The sequence below is a fragment of the Macaca nemestrina genome, chromosome 1, assembly GCF_043159975.1.
Source record: "Macaca nemestrina isolate mMacNem1 chromosome 1, mMacNem.hap1, whole genome shotgun sequence".
Classification (NCBI taxonomy): Eukaryota; Metazoa; Chordata; class Mammalia; order Primates; family Cercopithecidae; genus Macaca; species Macaca nemestrina.
Genome location: NC_092125.1, coordinates 140,481,799 through 140,500,281, shown reverse-complemented (window position 1 = coordinate 140,500,281; position 18,483 = coordinate 140,481,799). Strand labels below are relative to the sequence as shown.

General features: G+C 40.9%; 2 protein-coding genes, 2 non-coding genes and 1 pseudogene across 5 annotated transcripts in view; 4 read left to right on the top strand and 1 right to left on the bottom strand.

Annotated features, from left to right (window-relative positions):
- Nucleotides 1-1,750: 1,750 nt before the first annotated feature.
- Nucleotides 1,751-12,265, top strand: LOC105485395 (ribosomal protein L5). Its single transcript, XM_011747722.2, has 8 exons — nt 1,751-1,886; nt 3,152-3,221; nt 3,310-3,425; nt 4,561-4,695; nt 6,563-6,765; nt 7,823-8,000; nt 10,890-10,978; nt 12,105-12,265. Exons 1-8 carry the CDS (start codon nt 1,884-1,886, stop codon nt 12,202-12,204), a joined length of 894 nt encoding a protein of 297 aa, XP_011746024.2. The 5' UTR covers nt 1,751-1,883; the 3' UTR covers nt 12,205-12,265.
- DIPK1A (divergent protein kinase domain 1A) overlaps nt 4,594-18,483 on the bottom strand; it is a 129,206-nt gene continuing 115,316 nt past the window's right edge. For both annotated transcript variants that reach the window (XM_011747723.2, XM_071078458.1), the window contains 2 exons: nt 17,096-17,272; nt 4,594-14,516 (listed from right to left, as the gene is read on the bottom strand). In XM_011747723.2, coding sequence (XP_011746025.1) covers nt 13,704-14,516; nt 17,096-17,272 — 990 coding nt within the window. In that variant the 3' untranslated portion in view covers nt 4,594-13,703. The remainder of the gene's footprint in view (nt 14,517-17,095; nt 17,273-18,483) is intronic.
- LOC112427371 (small nucleolar RNA SNORD21) lies at nt 7,656-7,750 on the top strand. Its single transcript, XR_003018897.1, has one exon. It is a non-coding gene; the product is annotated as a small nucleolar RNA SNORD21 (small nucleolar RNA).
- LOC112427372 (small nucleolar RNA SNORA66) lies at nt 11,064-11,194 on the top strand. The gene has a single exon (XR_003018898.1). It is a non-coding gene; the product is annotated as a small nucleolar RNA SNORA66 (small nucleolar RNA).
- On the top strand, nt 16,101-16,223 carry LOC112427375 (small nucleolar RNA SNORA51; annotated as a pseudogene).

The following is an 18,483-nucleotide window of genomic DNA, read 5'->3' as shown; positions in this document are numbered from 1 at the left end:
AGCTCACTGAAAGCTCTGCCTCCCAGGTTCACGCCATTCTCCTGCCTCAGCCTCCCGAGTAGCTGGGACTACAGGTGCCTGCCACCTCGCCCAGCTAGTTTTTTGTATTTTTTAGTAGAGACGGGGTTTCACTGTGTTAGCCAGGATGGTCTCCATCTCCTGACCTCGTGATCCGCCCGTCTCGGCCTCCCAAAGTGCTGGGATTACAGGCTCGAGCCACCGTGCCCGGCCTTCGATTTTATTTTTTATAGAGACAGGGTCTCACTATGTTTCCCAGGCCGGTCTCCAACTCCTGGGTTTAAGTGATCCTCCTGCCTTGGCCTCCCAAAGTGCTGGGATTACAGGCCTGACCCACCACGTCCAGCCTGCTTCATGACTTTTTTTTTTTTTTTTTTTTTTTTTTTTTGAGACGGAGTCTCACTCTGTCACCAGGCTGGAGTGCAGTGGCACGATCTCAGCTCACTGCAACCTCTGCCCCCCTCGTTCAAGTGATTCTCCTGTCTCAGCCTCCTGAGTAGCTGGTACTACAGGTGCGTGTCACCATGCCCGGCTAGTTTTTGTATTTTTAGCAGAGATGGGGTTTCACCTTGTTGTCCAGGATGGTCTCGATCGCTTGACCTCGTGATCCACCTGCCTCAGCCTCCCAAAGTGCTGGGATTACAGGCGTGAGCCACCGCACCTGGCCTGAGCTACTGTGCCCGGCCCATGACTTCTAAATATTCAGATGAATGGTATGTGGGTCTTCCCATGAACCCTTGTCCTAAAACACACAAAAGTTAGGAGCGGGCCTGTATCCAGGCAGACTTTCCTTCCTGATGCTTTTGCCTCCAATGTAAGCAAGGCCTGACCAAGACATGGAGCCCTTTTGGTAGGCTAATAACTTGATAATCCACCAAAATGAAGGTTTTTAAATATTTTCTATAAATACGAATTGAATACGTCTTTCTCTACACTTTCAAAGGTGGCCCTGCAAAAATAGAATCACAATTCCTGTGAGAAGTGTTTTAAGTTTTCTGCTCTAGAGCTCTGTTGACATCGGCCATAGTGGACTCTGTTTATTTTTCCTGTTATATAAGGAATTACAAGTTGGAATCAGAGGTAATTGGCACCCTAATTCTGATTTATCCTAGTGGCAGTGTTTTGGAGTCACTTAACCCTGTCATCCTGGTTGGCCGTACCTTCTTCCAGCTCTGATGGTGAGCAGCTGATACCCTGCTAGGTGCTGGAGAGTCAGAGGTGGACATCAGGGCCCACCCTCGGAAAGTTGACAGTCTGTGGTGGGCTGAAGCCGGTAGAAAGCTGCCGTAGGAAGGCAGAGGAGTGGCCCCTATCCCAGGCTTGGGGCTCTCAGGGAAAGCTTCCTGGGGGTGAGATGGGAGGGTGGGTCCGTTTGTTCTTGGACCAGGATGAGTAGCCCAGAGAAGGCAAGAGGGCTCCCAAGCAAACTTGCCCTATTTAATTTTTTTTTCCTGCTTAGAAAAGCAAAATACGTTTGTTATGAACAAAACAGAACAGAACAAAACAAAACAAAACAAAACAAAACAAAACAAAACAAAACAAAACAAAACAAAACAAAAACGCTGTAGCAAAGAAAGCGAAAGGCTCCACTAATCCTCCCTGCTCCTCCTCACCGCACGGATCCTATGAGATACCCCGAGCGTTGGAACCTTGACAGCTTGTGCAGGCATTCACCCTCCTGCCAGCAGGGGGCGGAACGTAAAACGCTTTGTGGCCGACGCCTTCTCTCTTCCACACGTCACTGGCGTGACTGCCTGCGCTACATACTGCGCCTGCGCAAGGGCTGTGGCCCTTTTCCCCCCCTCTAGCGCCGCTGGGCCTGCAGGTCTCTGTCGAGCAGCGGACGCTGGTCTCTGTTCCGCAGGATGGTGAGTTTATGCCTCGGTCTCGGGGCTCTAGATACACGGAGGTTCCCTTTTCTTGTCCGTACGCCAGCCTAGGGCCCGTGTCGCGCGTCGCAGGGGCCGGATGGCGTTAGATTGCTGGCTGTGACTAGGTCGAGGTGCAGCTCCCAGCGTGGCCTTAAATGGCTGCCGCCCGGTGCGCGAACTTGGGGGGAGGGGTTGGCGAAGAAGGGTAGCGAGAGCTTGGACTGCGGATTGGGGAGAAGGGTGAGTTTAGACGGCCTGCGTGGGGATACTGCCGTCTAGTGTGAGGGGGCGCTGGCAAGCGGCCTGGCGTGAGAGGTCGCAAGCAGTCGGCCTCAGCCTAGCTGGAGAACGCCGGAATGGAGGGGGGCTGTAGGTCCTCGGGTCCCGCTCGAGCTCCGAGTACCGAGTACTTCGTGGCTTTTCCGGGAGAATGTCGGAGCGGGCGAGTCTTTCAGGAAGCTTGTGCTGGTGGGCCAAGCAAGTGGCTTTGAAGCCAAAATTGTCAGTGGAGCTTGGAGGCGGAGGTGTTCCTGGGCCCCGGAAACTCCTTTAACGTGGAATACGTGCCTCCTGCCTCTTCCTCTGGAGGCCGTCGCCGGACGAGTTATTAATTATTGGGGTAGGGCCCCAAGGGTGGGATGAAATGTTGCTTTAGCTGATGGGGAACAGTGCTGTTTTAGTGGGGAATTATTGCTGAATGTGCTCTTACCCAGTTAAGCTTTGTGGCAGGTAATTTAGGCTTTTGAAAAACATACGTGGGAAGCGAGAGAGGTATGTAGTTGTTATTTGAGGCTAGATTTTCGAAGTGGGACATAGCGTGTTCCGAACAGACTGACGTTTGGCGCCACTGACTGCTGTCTAGAGCAGTGCTTCGCAAAAGTTTGGCACAGTTGCTGGTGCTGGTCCTCGAAGAAAAAAGTACGGAAATTGAGAGCGTTTAAACCTTTTGAAAGCAATGTAACAATACTTTTATAGCTTTAAATGTAATAAATTGGGATCTGCATTTTGTATGTTTCTTTTATTCCATATTTCTCTAATGATTCGTTTTTATTGTGTTTTATAAAACTATCAGTCTGTGACATGGAATGTAGAGGAAAAACATTCTTGAACCCTAGTTGCTTGTGAAACATGGGATTCTGCAAGTGACAGTTTGTTTTTGCTCTTGAAGTTCGAGTGTTATTTTGTTACATGGTTAATTCATGTCAAAAGTATCATAGGCTAAGACATTATCAAAGTTTTAATAACATCCTTTTTTCTTTAAGGGGTTTGTTAAAGTTGTTAAGAATAAGGCCTACTTTAAGAGATACCAAGTGAAATTTAGAAGACGACGAGGTACTGTCACCTTTTTGTGTTTACAATATTAATCTGCTTTGCAGATGCAGTGGAATATCTTTTCTAAAATTACTTTTTTCTTTCTCAGAGGGTAAAACTGATTACTATGCTCGGAAACGCTTGGTGATACAGGATAAAAATAAATACAACACACCCAAATATAGGATGATAGTTCGTGTAACAAACAGAGATATCATTTGTCAGGTAAGTTATATTCTAGACATTCCCCCTTTTTTTTTTACTGCTAGAGAAATTGTGCTTGGGAAGCAAAGCACATCGTGTGTGTGTTAGAAGGGCTGTCTAGCACCTCCAAAAGCATTCAGTGAATAATTTCTTTTCCTTTTAGTAAGTCTAGAATTGGAGCCTGGGAAATTGGTACTTTAAAAAATGCTCTTGGTTGGGCACGGTGGCTCATGCCTGTAATCCCAGCACTTTGGAAAGATTGCTTGAGCCCAGGAGTTTCAGACCAGCCTGGGCAATATAGTGAGAGTTTGTCTTCACAAAAAATGTAAGAAAATTAGCTGGGCATGGTGGGGCGCGCCTGTAGTCCCAGCCACTCAGTGGAAGGATTGTTTGAGCCCCGAGGTTGAGGCTGCAGTGAAGTGAGATCACACCTCTGCCCTCCAACCTAGGCGAGAGAGTAAGAGACTGATTTGTTTTATGTGTGTGGGATGGGGAGATGAGAAGCAAGTAAGAAGTTCTTGCCCATCCCAATTCCAGTAGAAGAATAGGGTTTGTCCTTATTTTTCCTATATGGCCTTGTATGCCACTTAACCACTGAAGAGGTAGTTGCGAGTTAAACAGGGATTTAAGCTTGTTCTGCTTATTCTTTGAAATAGGTTTTAATAAAATATACAAAGGTGGCTCCCGCATGAAAGACCTTTAGGAAGTGTCAGTTTGCTGTTGTACCAGGAGCACTCTCACTGGACTCTGAAAGCTAGAATCCTGGGCTTTTACAACTAGGAGAAATTCTGAGAGTTAAGATTTATTGATATTTTGTAGCAGGTAGGCACACCTGTGTTCTGGGCCAATAATTTGTTGATTGTGAAGGCATTGTCTTCCTCCGTACCCAAGTTCAGATAACTAAACATTAGGTTCCTGAGACTTTGCCGAATTTAGTTATGTTTAGTTCAAAAGATGATTGAAATATTTGGATATTCCTCTTTGACTTTTTAAGTACCTCTAATTTACTAGTAACCCAGCTAAGAGTCTTAAGCATTTTAAGTGATGCACATTTATGTCCATCAATGTTTTTTTAATTCCTTTGAAAAGAAATCATTAAGATGTAATGAGAGAGTGAAAGCAACAGATTACTAACCTAGTTTTTCTCTTACTGTAGATTGCTTATGCCCGTATAGAGGGGGATATGATAGTCTGCGCAGCATATGCACACGAACTGCCAAAATACGGTGTGAAGGTTGGCCTGACAAACTATGCTGCAGCATATTGTACTGGCCTGCTGCTGGCCCGCAGGGTATGTACAAGATGACTTTAATTGATGTAGTTTGCGGCTCATTGCTTGGAGAGTTTTCTGTAAGATGTCTGTAAATGGATAAGATAGCTTCAGTTGTGCTTCAGGAGAGTGCCTGCTTCCAGTTTTCTGCCCTGTTTATGGATCTATCTAGGTCAGCTCTTTCCAGTAAACTTTTCTGCAATGACACAAATCTGTAATTTGCTGTCCAGTGGTTTTGCCACTAGCAACCTGTGGCTGTTGAGTTCCAGCAGTATATAAACTTGTATTTGAAAATCTACTTGGCTGGGCACGGTGGCTCAAGCCTGTAATCCCAGCACTTTGGGAGGCCGAGATGGGCGGATCACGAGGTCAGGAGATCGAGGCCATCCTGGCTAACACGGTGAAACCCCATCTCTACTAAAAAAAAAAAAAAATAGAAAAAACTAGCCCGGCATGGTGGTGGGCGCCTGTAGTCCCAGGTACTCGGGAGGCTGAGGCAGGAGAATGGCGTAAACCCAGGAGGCGGAGCTTGCAGTGAGCTGAGATCCGGCCACTGCAGCCTGGGCAACAGAGCGAGACTCTGTCTCAAAAAAAAAAAAAAAAAAGAAAATCTACTTGTAGCTAGTGACTATTTGCTACTTAGGTATACATTCTGGCTGTTGGCAAACATTAAAAATGCAGACTTTTGGGAACTCCACTCCAGACCGTCTGGAATCTGTATTTTGATAGTATGTACCAAGTGATTTATATGCACATTAAAACTGGAGAATCTTGGCTGGGCGCAGTGGCTCAAGCCTATAATCCCAGCACTTTGGGAGGCCGAGAACGGTGGGTCACTTGAGGTTAGGAGTTTGACTAGCCTGGCCAGCATGGTGAAGCCCTGTCTCTACTAAAAAAAATAGAAAAAAAAAAAAAAAAAAGCCGGGCATGATGGTGTGTGTGCTGGTAGTCCCAACTACTTGGGAGGCTGAGGCAGGAGAATCACTTGAACCCAGAAGGCAGAGGTTGCAGTGAGCTGAGATCACGCCATTGCACTCCAGCCTGGGCAACAAGAGCAAAACTCCGTTTCAAAAAAAAAAAAAAAGAGAGAATCTTAGTGTTTTGGAGAGTGGTCATTGATAGGAAGATTCATTTTTGTTCTAAACATTTTTCCATCTGGTTGGCAGTGTTTGCTGTATATGCTCTATTTTGCTAGCAGATGAAGATGGGATTTTGCCTTGTTTTTATTATCTCAGTTTTTGACCTGGTTTTGCAATGGAATTGTTAAGCATGTGCATCAAGGTTGATGACACAACTCACATCATTGGTTATAAACAACGTTTGAATGGAGAGGACATTGTCATGAGGACAATTTGGTTTAAAGGCACTACTTGTGGAACCATACCTAGGCGACTGTGTACCAGCAGAGGAGTGGCTCAGGTTAACATAATGTAGTTGGAGAATAGAGCCACGAATGATGCTCCTTTTGTCCAGGATTCTACCCTTAAAATTTTACTCCAGATTAAGTTAAACTACATGTTATGGCATCAAAATATGTAGTTGATGAATTATTCTAAGCAAATATACTGGATGTGGAGATAACCTCCCTGAGTAAGTGTAAGAATCAAATTTATGCATTTTCATTGATTGCTGCATAAGTCAAGTGTGGACATGTAGCAAAGATGCAGAAGTCATAAAACAAAATTGTTTCAGGTGAAATCGAATGTTTTAAGATTCTTTTTATAGCATTTAAAAATTCATGACCAAGTGGATCTGGTGAAAGGGGTGGGTGTGGAAGGAAATTTTCTTTTCCAGATGTCAGTGGTCCTTACGGTTATGACATAAGCTATTTTAATTTTAGAACAGCTTGAATAATTCAAACCAGCATTTACGTTGGTTTCTTTAATAGCTTCTCAATAGGTTTGGCATGGACAAGATCTATGAAGGCCAAGTGGAGGTAACTGGCGATGAATACAATGTGGAAAGCATTGATGGTCAGCCAGGTGCCTTTACCTGCTATTTGGATGCAGGCCTTGCCAGAACTACCACTGGCAATAAAGTTTTTGGCGCCCTGAAGGGAGCTGTGGATGGAGGCTTGTCTATCCCTCACAGGTAAGAATACTATTTAAGATCTTGGTGCCTGGATTCTGGTACTTCCCTGTTTTTAACTAGTTGGGTTGTGGGGATAACTGAATTAAAGTAGCTATCATTGAATGCCTCCTGTATGCCTAGGTACCATGCAGGAGAAACCTGGTAGGGCAGGAGGGAATTATAGCCCATTTTATAAATTAAGAGTCAGAGGCTCAGAGTTATTTGTCCAGGTTTTTCGGGCCAGTTAAAGAGATGGGATTGAAACCACTACCTTTTGCATATGACTTAATTTTTATTAGCAATGAGCAACTCCATCCTCTTTCTCCATGTACTTTCTTTTTTCAATCAGAATAAAAATGATTTGCTGAATTATGCAAAAAGGTGGATCCTAGAATTTGATAAGGAGTTTGAGGAAAAGGCTTATGAGAGATTTCTAAACCTGCAACTTAGGAATAAGATTGTAGGCCATTTTGGGAAGTTAAGTAGGTTAATTTGTTGTTCTATTGGTTTAATGGTATTTTTTATTGTTGAGTCTATGCATCTTGATTTATTAACTTCTTAGGAATATTTTAGTATTTGGTGATTTAACCAAGAAATAGTAATTTTTGGTAAGCCTAAAATATAGCCCAACTGAAATTTTGCTTTTATGATGTGGAGGTGGGTGGGGGGAGTTAGTTGCAAGTACACCAAGAGCATTCTCACTTGACAATTTCATTAACTGTGATCTTGGACAAATCACTTATTCACATATACCCACTGAAAATTAAAGGATTTAGAGTATAAGTTTTGAAACTCCTTCCTGTGCTAATGTGCTGGATACCTAGTTTTGCATGGTAGAAAGCCTTGGTAATGGCTTTTAAAGGTGTTTGTAGCATGAATTTCATTTCTGTCCTGGAATTCAGAGATGAGCTGCTGAATGATGATATCCCACTAACTGAGCAGTCAGTAGTTGGTCCTTTGGTTGCATATGATGCGATAATTGTTTCAAGACGGGACTGATGGCAGCTACTGAAGTAAATTCTTACTAGTAAACTAAGTTAAGTGAGTCTATACTAAAATATGAATAACTTTATTTTAGTACCAAACGATTCCCCGGTTATGATTCTGAAAGCAAGGAATTTAATGCAGAAGTACACCGGAAGCACATCATGGGCCAGAATGTTGCAGATTACATGCGCTACTTAATGGAAGAAGATGAAGATGCTTACAAGAAACAGTTCTCTCAATACATAAAGAACAGTGTAACTCCAGACATGGTAAAACATTTACCTAAAAATGTCTATATTGGTTAATTTATAGAAATAGGTTTATTACTTGTTTTGGGGGCAGGTAACATTGTTATATAGGTATGTTTCAGGGTAGTACTGAGCTAGACATGTCAACATTCTTTTAGTAATCTTTTAGATCCTCAGGTGTGGGAGACTTCAAGTATCTGAAGATTTGGCTACCTTTTATGCTTTGGCTGTTATGTATTTGTAGATGTCATTCCTGTAATCATAGTTGTAATCTGCTTTGTTTGATAGGAGGTGCTAGATAATAAACTTCACTTATTTGGTACCATCTGAGAGGGAAGCTCTTCGTAGCATATGTGTGCTATATTCTGGGCTTTCCAATTATCTCAGACATGTACACAGGAAAAGAGATTTGATCACTGGGTTTGCATGATGTAGAAATGAGGGGAGTCATGTATGCAAGAACCAGTCCCAAAGTGCTGGGCTTACAGATGAGAGCCATTGTGCCTGACCCAAGTCCTTTTTTGTTAGTGTGTAGTAGCTTCTATTTTGGATAAAAACAGAGTTGTAGTTGGGAAATGATCACTTTCTGTTATTTCTATGCTTTGGACACAGTGTAAAGGCTGAATAAATACATAGCTTGAGTTCTGAGTTAGGAAAAGAAGAGTAGTTTTTTATCAGTAATGTAGGTGCACGTTAATTTTTACTGCGTTATATTTCTTTGTTACTTACGACTTCATCCTGGTAAAGAAAAGAGGTCATTTACTTTTAGATTATGATTCTATTAGTCCTGCAAAATTTACTTCCTAACCTATATCTTGATGTAGTCATGTCATACTTGCTCAGAACTTTCAGACTCACAGTTTGTGCTTTCAGATGTTTACTTCCTAATGCTTTCCTGTATACATGCCTTCCTTCAGCTAGACTACTTTTTGGCTAATGTATTTTTCTAGCTGGCTCATTAATTTTATCTACAGTGGCCTCTATCCTTCAGTGTGCCTGCTGAAATCCTATGCAGACATCCGATGTGTCTCCAACAGGAAGTGGTCTTTACCTGATTCATGGCATTATCTACATGTCTACTTGTCTGATGTCTTGGAAGGAACTGGGTTGCTTAGATTTGTTGAATGACTATATATGAAGTCATCAAATGGATTTGTTATTTGTTAGTGAACAGCTATAGTAGAGTGCTAAAAGAGGTAGGGAAATTAACTTTCAAAATGGGTATAGGTAGTTGAGGTTTCAAATGCAGTGAGCATTTTTGCATTATTTTCCTTTACTAATAATCTTTATGCAAATACATGTAGTAATCACATCTCCACATTGAATGAATAATTTTAGAGACCTGGATTACTGTGACATAGTCTGTAGTGGGCTATAATTATTAGGTATTCAGAGAGTTGCAGCTCTTTTTTTTTTTCCCCAGTGAGTTTTAGAACAAAATTGCCCTGGCAGGGCATGGTAGCTGACTCCTGTAATCCCTGGACTTGGGAGGCCGAGGCAGGCAGATAACTTGAGGTCAGGAGTTCGAGACCAGCCTTGCCAATATGGTGAAACCCTGTCTCTGCTAAAAATACAAAAAGTAGCTGGGCATGGTGGCTCACTCCTGTAATCCCAGTGACTCAGGAGGCTGAGGCAGAAGAATTGCTGGAATCCTGGAGGTGGAGGTTGCACTGAGCTGGGATTGCGCTACTGCACTCCAGCCTGGGCCACAGAGCGAGACTTTGTGTCAAAAAACAAACCAAAAAATTGCCCAATAACATACCTAATCGGTTGGCTTTTCAGGAAAATTTCTGACGTCTTTCTGGTCTTAGAGGCCTTGTATTACCACCAGATACTAGGGATTGGTAGTAGTGAAAGACAGAAGAGGTCCTTGGTACATAATGCTGGGAATTACTTTAAAAGGCCTGTGAAATAAAGATGGAATACAAAAGCCTAGGGATTGTGGGATGACAGATGAATTTGCTTGTTGGCCTGTATCCAGTCCTTGGTCTCAGTTAAGCTATGTCAGTGTTGTGACTCTTGGTCACATACATTAATCATCTTAACTGATACTTTTGGCACTTGTTCCTGAATGAAAGAATCTAGGCCAGACAGCATTTTAAAATGAGAAGCGCAATATTTCTGCCGACAAAAATTTGATTTAGAGTGACTCAAGAAGTGTGGCTGAATTTCTCAGAAGTACCTGCAGATTTTTCTTTTTCTTTTCTTATTTTATTATTTATTTTTTTGAGGCAGGATCTTGTTCTGTTCTGTTGCCCAGGTTGGGGTGCAATGGCACAATTATAGCTCATTGCAACTTCAAACTTCTGGGCTCAAGCAATCCTCCCACCTCAGGCTCCCGAGGTAGCTGGGATTATAGGTGTGCATCACCATGCCCTGCTATTTTTTTTTTTTTTTTTTTTTTAGTTTTTGGTAGAAGATGAGGTCTGATTCTGTCACCTAGGCTAGGGGTCCAGTGAGCTGTGATTGTGCCACTGCAGCCTTGACTTCCTGGACTCAAGTGTAGTTCCGCAGCTGGGACTACAGGTGCATGCCACCATTAATAATTGCCACTTGGCTAATTAGTTTTTTTGTGGAGACAGGTCTCACTGTGTTGCCTTAGCTGGTCTCAAACTCCTGGGCTCAAGTGATCCTCCCACTTCAGACTCCCAAAGTGCTTGAGATTACAGGCATGAACCACCACACCTGACCTGATTTTTTTTTTCTTAAGATGGAGTTGTATGAATAGCGATAATTCACATTGCATAAGGCAAAAATTGGGAATTTATTAGAAGTTAGTGTTTACCAACATTGATTTAGTTTAGTTCCTTTTGAGAATCTGACTTAGAAGGACAAAATAAATTATGGTTGCATTAATATAGTAGGGCATATGAAATGAAACCAAGTACTGTTTGCTTTCCTTTGTTTCAGATGGAGGAGATGTATAAGAAAGCTCATGCTGCTATACGAGAGAATCCAGTCTATGAAAAGAAGCCCAAGAAAGAAGTTAAAAAGAAGAGGTACGTCATTTTTTTTTTTTTTTTTTTGTCTTTTCAAGAAAACAGGTTGGGAGTGGTTCCCACGTGGGGCAGACTTGGTGTAATTGTGCAAACTCGATCACTAGCTCTGCATGATGTGGCAGAAGCGAAGGGAACCAGGTTTGCAAAAGTAACTGTGGTGATAGAAATGTGTTAGCCTCAGACACTACTGAGGTGGCTTTCTATCCTAGTACAGTCTAAGTACTGGTTACTGCATTTTTTATTGGCTGACAAAAAAGTTGCTTTTTGTTGCTCTTTCATGTTTTGATCTTTAAATGGAATAGAAAGTAATACTTGATGAACACGTAAGCATAAAGTGATGTGATGGCCTATAAATACAATGTGTAGTAATCAGTGTATTTAACATTCACCTCAAATACTTAACACTTTGTGGCAAGAACATTTGAAATTTATTCTCTTAATTGTGAAGCGTACAACACTCTATATTATCATGCTGTGCAATAGAACTAAAAAAAAAACCATATTCCTCCAGTTGGAGGTTTTATACTTGACTATCTGCCCATTCTTTGCACCCACCACCCCCACCAACCTCTGTAACCACCATTCTTCTCTCTACTTCTGTGAGTTACATTGTTTTAGATTCTATATGAATATGAAGTATTTGTCTTTTTGTGCCTGGCTTACTTCACTGAGCACAGTATTCTTCACTTCCATTCATGTTGCAAATGACAATTTCCATCTTTTTTAAAGACTGAGTAATATTCCATTATGTATATGTATACCACATTTCCTTTATCCATTTATCTGTTGTTAATATATAGTGCTGCAATGAACATGGGAGTGCCACTCTCTTGGACAAACTGATTTCAAAACATTTGGGCAAATACCTAGAAGTGGGATTGCTGGATCTAACATGTCTTCTATTTGACTTTTGACCCTGTGGTAGTAGGACATTATAGAACTTGGGGTTTGGGAAAGTTAGCTTAAGATCATACATAAGTAAATGTATTTGAACTTGGATTATTTAGCCTCCTTGTGATTGCAAAGTCTTGAATATTCTCTTAAAATAAACTATTAAAATTAAAATTTTAAATTCTCTATTCTCTTCAGTTATGCTTTAAAAAATATATATTCGTATCTTTTGTAGGTGGAACCGTCCCAAAATGTCCCTTGCTCAGAAGAAGGATCGGGTAGCTCAAAAGAAGGCAAGCTTCCTCAGAGCTCAGGAGCGGGCTGCTGAGAGCTAAACCAAACAATTTTCTATGGTGATTTTTCAGATAAAGATAATAAACTTACAGACAGAAACTACTTCTGTGTTAAGCTCTTATTCTTACGAACCTTATAGGAAATACCCTGAAATATTTTATAAAAGCAAAGGAGTTGACAGGTTTTTTCCTCCAAGAAAACAAGCGTAACTGTTTAAGAAAAAGTTGTTATTTCTTGGGCTTCTGTTTTACCTGACAGGAGTCATTATCCCTTATGTTGTATGATGAACAGCTCTTCCTAAAAATCTGGCAAGCAACAGACTAGCCATCACTGGGAAATATTTCTTCCATCCATTTATTATAACCAGATGATTAATGGGAAAAGTACCTTAAAGTAAACAAAACTGGTGCTAATCCATGGCGTTGAAGGAAAGTTTTGAGAGAAAGCTGTCCAGTGAAGGTCACATAGATTTTTAACACATCCACTTTAAGTAGGTGAAACCTTTGAGCAGAAAATACTGGATCTTTTCTCCAAAAGGTGTTTAATTTTATGGAGATGTTGAAAGGTACATGCCAAATCTGAGTATATGTGTGAAAATATGAAAGGAGCAAATATTAAACCTTGAATATCAAGTTTACGTGGGGAAAAAAACATTAGATGAATACATTTACATGCCTCTTCAAGAAATAGCCCTTTGGCCCACAGAATGTATACTGTTTGAAAATGGAAAGTTATTCTTAAAAGTCTGCTATAATTTATTTTAGTCTTGCACTTACAGTCCCACTTGCACAAAGATCAAAGTCAGGATATGTGGATCTTGATTGGGCCTTAAGATGTCAGTTTTGAAGGGCTCAAGTCAGCTGTGTAATACTAAGATGGGCCCTTTGACTCTTTAGGAAAGTTCATCCATTTTCAGTCAATAAAATTGGTGTATTGTCAAGTATAAGATTTCTTGAAGTAAGCCACTTGAAACATTGTGAAGCTACACATAACAGCTGATGGCTGAATGAGGTTAAAAATGGGTGTATAAGTCTTTAATAGAATAAACCATGCTATTAACCCAACATCTGTTTATAAAGGAGCAAGTTTAACCTGCTTTGCAGTCTTAATTTCTGTTAATGTGCAAACTTTACCATGCTAAGACATTAGTAAATTTATAAATTTTCTTGTTGAACAGCAGCTTCAATGCAAACACAATGTTTCCAGCATTGGTATTTTGGCTAAGGTAAATCTACAGATGACTCACTATTGATGTTTATGGAATGAGGCTTTTCACAGCATTGGTTTTTAAAGTCAGTCAAAATAGTTAAATAATGAACATCAGAGATGTAACAGGGCTTCTAAAAGGGCAGGAATGACATCTTGGGGACCTGTTGATCTTACACCTGCCATTACTTCAGTAATCACATCCTGGTGGCTTCTCAGGCCTGGGGGAAGGAGTTGTGTGTAACTGGCAGGAATCTGAAGCCATTTTTTTAATGCTCAAAATTGTTCTTTAAAAGTGGCAAGTTTCTTAAAATTGTAACTATGTCCAAATGAACTAAGAGTCATTAGTGTAGGAAATTTTCTTCCACAATAATGTTTTTAGGTTATTTAGTATCAAAGAATGTTCCATTTCCATTTGATTTGCTGTGACTTTGAGAGCAATACAAGAATAAAGCTGCTTTTCTAATTCTTCACGAATTTCACTTGGAGCACCACGCAGTAGGTAGTCTTTGAGTAACTGACAGGCTTTTGCCAAGTTTGGTTGTATCACTTCTGAAGTACACTTCATTGTACTCTGATCACAGCTAGTTCTACAATCTGTGCCATAGACACAGTCCAAATCAGACTCACAGTGACGATCCTTAATAAGTTCTTTCAGGTTTGTCTCTGGCACAATTTTTCTCATATCCACCATTTTCAAATCATACTTATCATTATATCCTAGGTTTCTGGCACTAGTATCGCACATGAGGAAATTTCCATAGGGGCCATGGAAAACATCTTCCACAAATTCTAGAAGTCCTATGGCTATTTTTGCCTTTCTTGGCCATGATGGTGTGAACAGCTGATCCATGCTTCTTCTGAACCCAGATGGAATAAAAAGTTCAATGACCCAAGGAAGGCTTATTCCATAAAGAGAGGTATATTCAACACTTTCCATCACATACAGGTCACCACAGAATCCCATTAATTTGGGGGTATGTTCTTTATCTTGAAGTATCACCATGAGAAGAAATTCATTCAGTTGAAGAAGTGCCCATGCTGATTTTGCTTCTCCCAAGGAAACCTGGCCATCTTTGTCTCCATCAGCCACCGTCAAGATGAGATTAACCAGTTCAGAGAGGTTTCCTTGGTCACCCAATTTTGCCTGTCAAGAATTTGGCTAATTATACAGAAGGAATGAAAAATATCTCCCATGCTATAACATACTAAGTTCCTTTATGGGCACTATTAGCCATGCTAGAAATAATCGTACTGAATTCCCATAAAGGAACAATGTATTATATCTCCAAATATTTATGATGCTTCCTAAGTGAACTAGAACCATGCTTTATGTAACTGCAGTAAAACCCACTGAATACTTGTCTGTTTCTTAGAAAATGGCACTCTAACTCCCCTGTCCCCTTCAGGCCCTTTAGATAGTTAACCAACAAAGTAATTATTCCTCATTCATACATTAAAAAACCACCCCCTCATATGTGGACTTGAAAAAATTGTACTGTAATGTACTTACATCAAAGTTATAATAAGGGTCAACTAAAAATTATTTTCTCTTTTGTTTAGGGATGGGGATCTCACTATGTTGTGCAGACTGGTCTCAAACTCCTGGGCTCAGGTGATCCTCCTACCTCAGCCTCCCAAAGTGCTGGGATTACAGGCATGAGCCACCATGCCTGGCCTAATTATTTTATCCTATTTTGTCTTTATCACATTAATAATTATTTTGTTCAAGTAGTAGTAGTATAATAATGAAGGTTAAAAAGTATTTCCCTGTTTCTCTGGGATAAAATAGTCTGAAATGCATGTAAAATGGCCAAATAAAAAATTTGAGTGAAAATAAAAGAGCAATGAAAATAAATTTTTTTCCCAAAACTTTCTTATATTTCTATTTAATCTTTGTATTAGTAGTTCTCTAAAGTAAAAAAAATAATTTGCAGAGTACTATTTTTTTTTTTTTTGCATGGGAGGAACTGCTATGCTTTTTTTCCCATTAGTTTTAGTGATATAACTACAAATTTATGGGATACTGATGGGCGCAATTGCTCAAGCCTGTAATTCCAGCACTTTGGGAAGCCAAGGTGGGCAGATAGCTTGAGCTCAGGAGTTCTAGACCAGCCTGGGCAACATGGTGAAACCCTGTCTCTGCTTAAAAAAAAAAAAAAAAAAAAAAAAAAATGCTGGGTGTGGTGACTCACGCCTGTAATCCCAGCACTTTGGGAGGCTGAGGCGGGTGGATCACCACGAGGTCAGAATTCGAGACCAGCCTCGCCAAAATCCCATCTCTACTAAAAATGGGAGTGAAATCCCATCTCTACTAAAAATACAAAAATTAGCCGAGTGTGGTGGCAGGTGCCTGTAATCCCAGCTGCTTGGGAGGCTGAAGCAGGAGAATTGCTTGAATCTGGGAGGCAAGGTTGCAATGAGCCGAGACCATGCCATTGCACTCCAGCCTGGGCAACAGAGCGAGACTCCATCTAAAAAGAAAACAACCTTAGCCAGGTGTGGTGGTGCGCCTGTGATCCCAGCTACTTGGGGGGCTGAGACTGGAGGATGGCTTAAACCCCGGAGGCTGAGGCTGCAATGAGCCGAGATCATGCCACTTGCACACTCCAGCTTGGGCACGAGAGCAAGACCTTGCCAAAAAAAAACAAAACAAAAACCAAACCAAAACAAACAAAAAACTGTCTTTTAAAAAAAGGCAGAAAACCAAACCAAAACAAAACAAAACCCAGGCCTCCTGGTGCTATCCCAAGCTGGGTTCTTCCACTGACTGTACAGAATGAGGAGGTAAACTCCCACGTGCACCTCAGCCTAGGCCCTGTGCCTTATCTGTATTGTGCATGGGAACACACAGAAAAAAAATTCATGGGATACAGAGTGATATTTCAATACACGCATACAATGTGTAATGATCAAATCAAGGTAATTAGCATATTTGTCTCAAATATTTATCATTGTGTTGTGAACATTCACAATCCTTTTAGTTTTTTGAAAATATACAAAAATTATTAATCTCTCTACCCTATAGTGCTATAGAACACTAGAACTTATTCTGCCTATCTAGCTGTAATTTTGAATCTGTTAACCAACCTCTCCTCCTCTCTGTACCCTTCCCAGCCTCTAATAACCACAATTCTGAGTATACTAATTTTATTTCACCTTTTTTGAATTAATTTTCATGTCAAACTGTACAGCACTCCGATTAATGAACTCCCTCCTCATATCTGGACAGTTTTAGCTATCATAAATAATGTTAAAGTAAACATTCTCCAATACAGATTTCTTTTCTCTTTTTTTTTTTTGAAACAGGGTCTCACTTTGTCGCCCAGGCTGGAGTGCAGTGGTGAGATCTTGGCTCACTGCAACCTTGACCTCCCAGGCTCAAGCAATCCTCGCACCTCAGCCTCTCAAAGTAGTTAGGATTACAGGCACATGCCACCACTCCTGCCTTATATATATATATACATATATATAGCTGAGGTCTTACTATGTTGCCCAGGCTGGACTTGAACTCCTGGGCTCAAGTGATCCTCCTGCCTTGGCCTCCCAAAGTGTTGGGATAACAGGCGTGAGCCACCATGCCCGGCCTCTTACAATTATTTCCTCAGGATGGAGTGCCTGATAGAGGTCAAAGAATATCAATACTTTATGGCTTAGGATGAGGTCCTGCCAATTCCTCTGAAGAGTCCCACTTCACACTAGCAACGTGTGAATGGATATACTTACCTTAAAGAGACTATAGACCATTTCTTTAAATTTCTGTACAGTAGTTCCTCTAGTTGGCTTATCAAATAGCACTATTTCTTTTCTTGGTTCCAATTCAGTTCCAAAATCAAGATGAAGCGCTTGTTCCATTTGACATTTCACAACACCTGGTAGATTATCCCAAATCCCTAAATACATCTATGTAAAAAAGAGTGGCAAGTTACGTATTATACTGAGTAGAAAACTCTAAGAAATATACCACTATATTTTTAGGGTCCTCCTCCTCTAAACAAAACAAAACAAGCATCAAACATTGAGGTTGAAGTGTGACTTTATTTTTGAACTGCAAACTTGAAATCATACTCAAGATTTTTTCCTTAAACTAATTTTTTTAAATTATAAGAGTAATACATGCCTAAATATATTTTTCAAAAAGTCCAATGAGAAGGATGTAAGGCAAAAGCAAAGTTCCCAAACATTCTACTTCCATAATCCCACTTCCCCAAAATTAACTACTATTTAAGTATCTAGTTATTTATCAAACTAATATTATATGGTGTTAACTATGTCTATGGTCTACTAATTTATTTTAGAGACAGGGTCTCGCTTTGTCACCCAGGCTGGAGTTCAGTGGCATAATCATAGCTCATTGCAGCTCAAACTCCTGAGCTCAAGGAATCTTCCTGCCTCAGTCTCCCAAGTAGCTAGGACTATGGGCATGTCCCACCAAACCTGGCTAATTAAAAAAAATTTTTTTTTTTTAGAGATGGGGTCTTGCTGTATTGCCCAGACTGGTCCTGAACTGCTAGCCTCAAGTGACTCACCCGCCTAAGCCTCCCAAGTTGCTGGGATTATAGGCATGAGCCACCACACCCGGCTTTTACTGATTTGCTATTATTTTAATCCTCGTACCAACCTTAGGTGGTAGGTACTATCATTATACTTATTTCACTGATGGGGAAACTGAAGCAGAGACAGGTGACGTAACATGCTGAAAAGAGCTGAGGTCTTTACCACTAGGATAGGTTGCCCCTCTTCTACATAAAAAAAAAAAAAGATCATATTATTAATATTAATCCAAACAAAACATTATTTCACTGCCTTGCTCCAAACCCTCTAATAAATTCCCATTTCAATTAAAGTCCAAAGTCCTTTGCATGACCGGTTGGGCTCCATTTGAGCTGGCCTCGCCTATGTCTCCAACCTGATCTTGTACCATGTACTCCAAGTTTCTCAAAGTCCCAGCTACACTGGTCTTTCTGTGATAGGCTAAAGCTATCATGCTTGTTTTGGCTTCCTGACCTGCTTCACTTGCTGGCTCTGCCTGGAATGTGCTCTCCCAGATCTTCACGTGGCTGGCTCCTTTACATCATTCAGGTCTCAGATCACACATTGCATTTAGAAAGCCT

Bases quoted from the DNA above. Each gene is read 5' to 3' on its own strand.
- LOC105485395 (XM_011747722.2), top strand. The intron at 3,222-3,309 runs GTACTGTCACCT...TTTCTTTCTCAG, and splicing joins GAAATTTAGAAGACGACGAG to AGGGTAAAACTGATTACTAT. The intron at 6,766-7,822 runs GTAAGAATACTA...ACTTTATTTTAG, and splicing joins GGCTTGTCTATCCCTCACAG to TACCAAACGATTCCCCGGTT.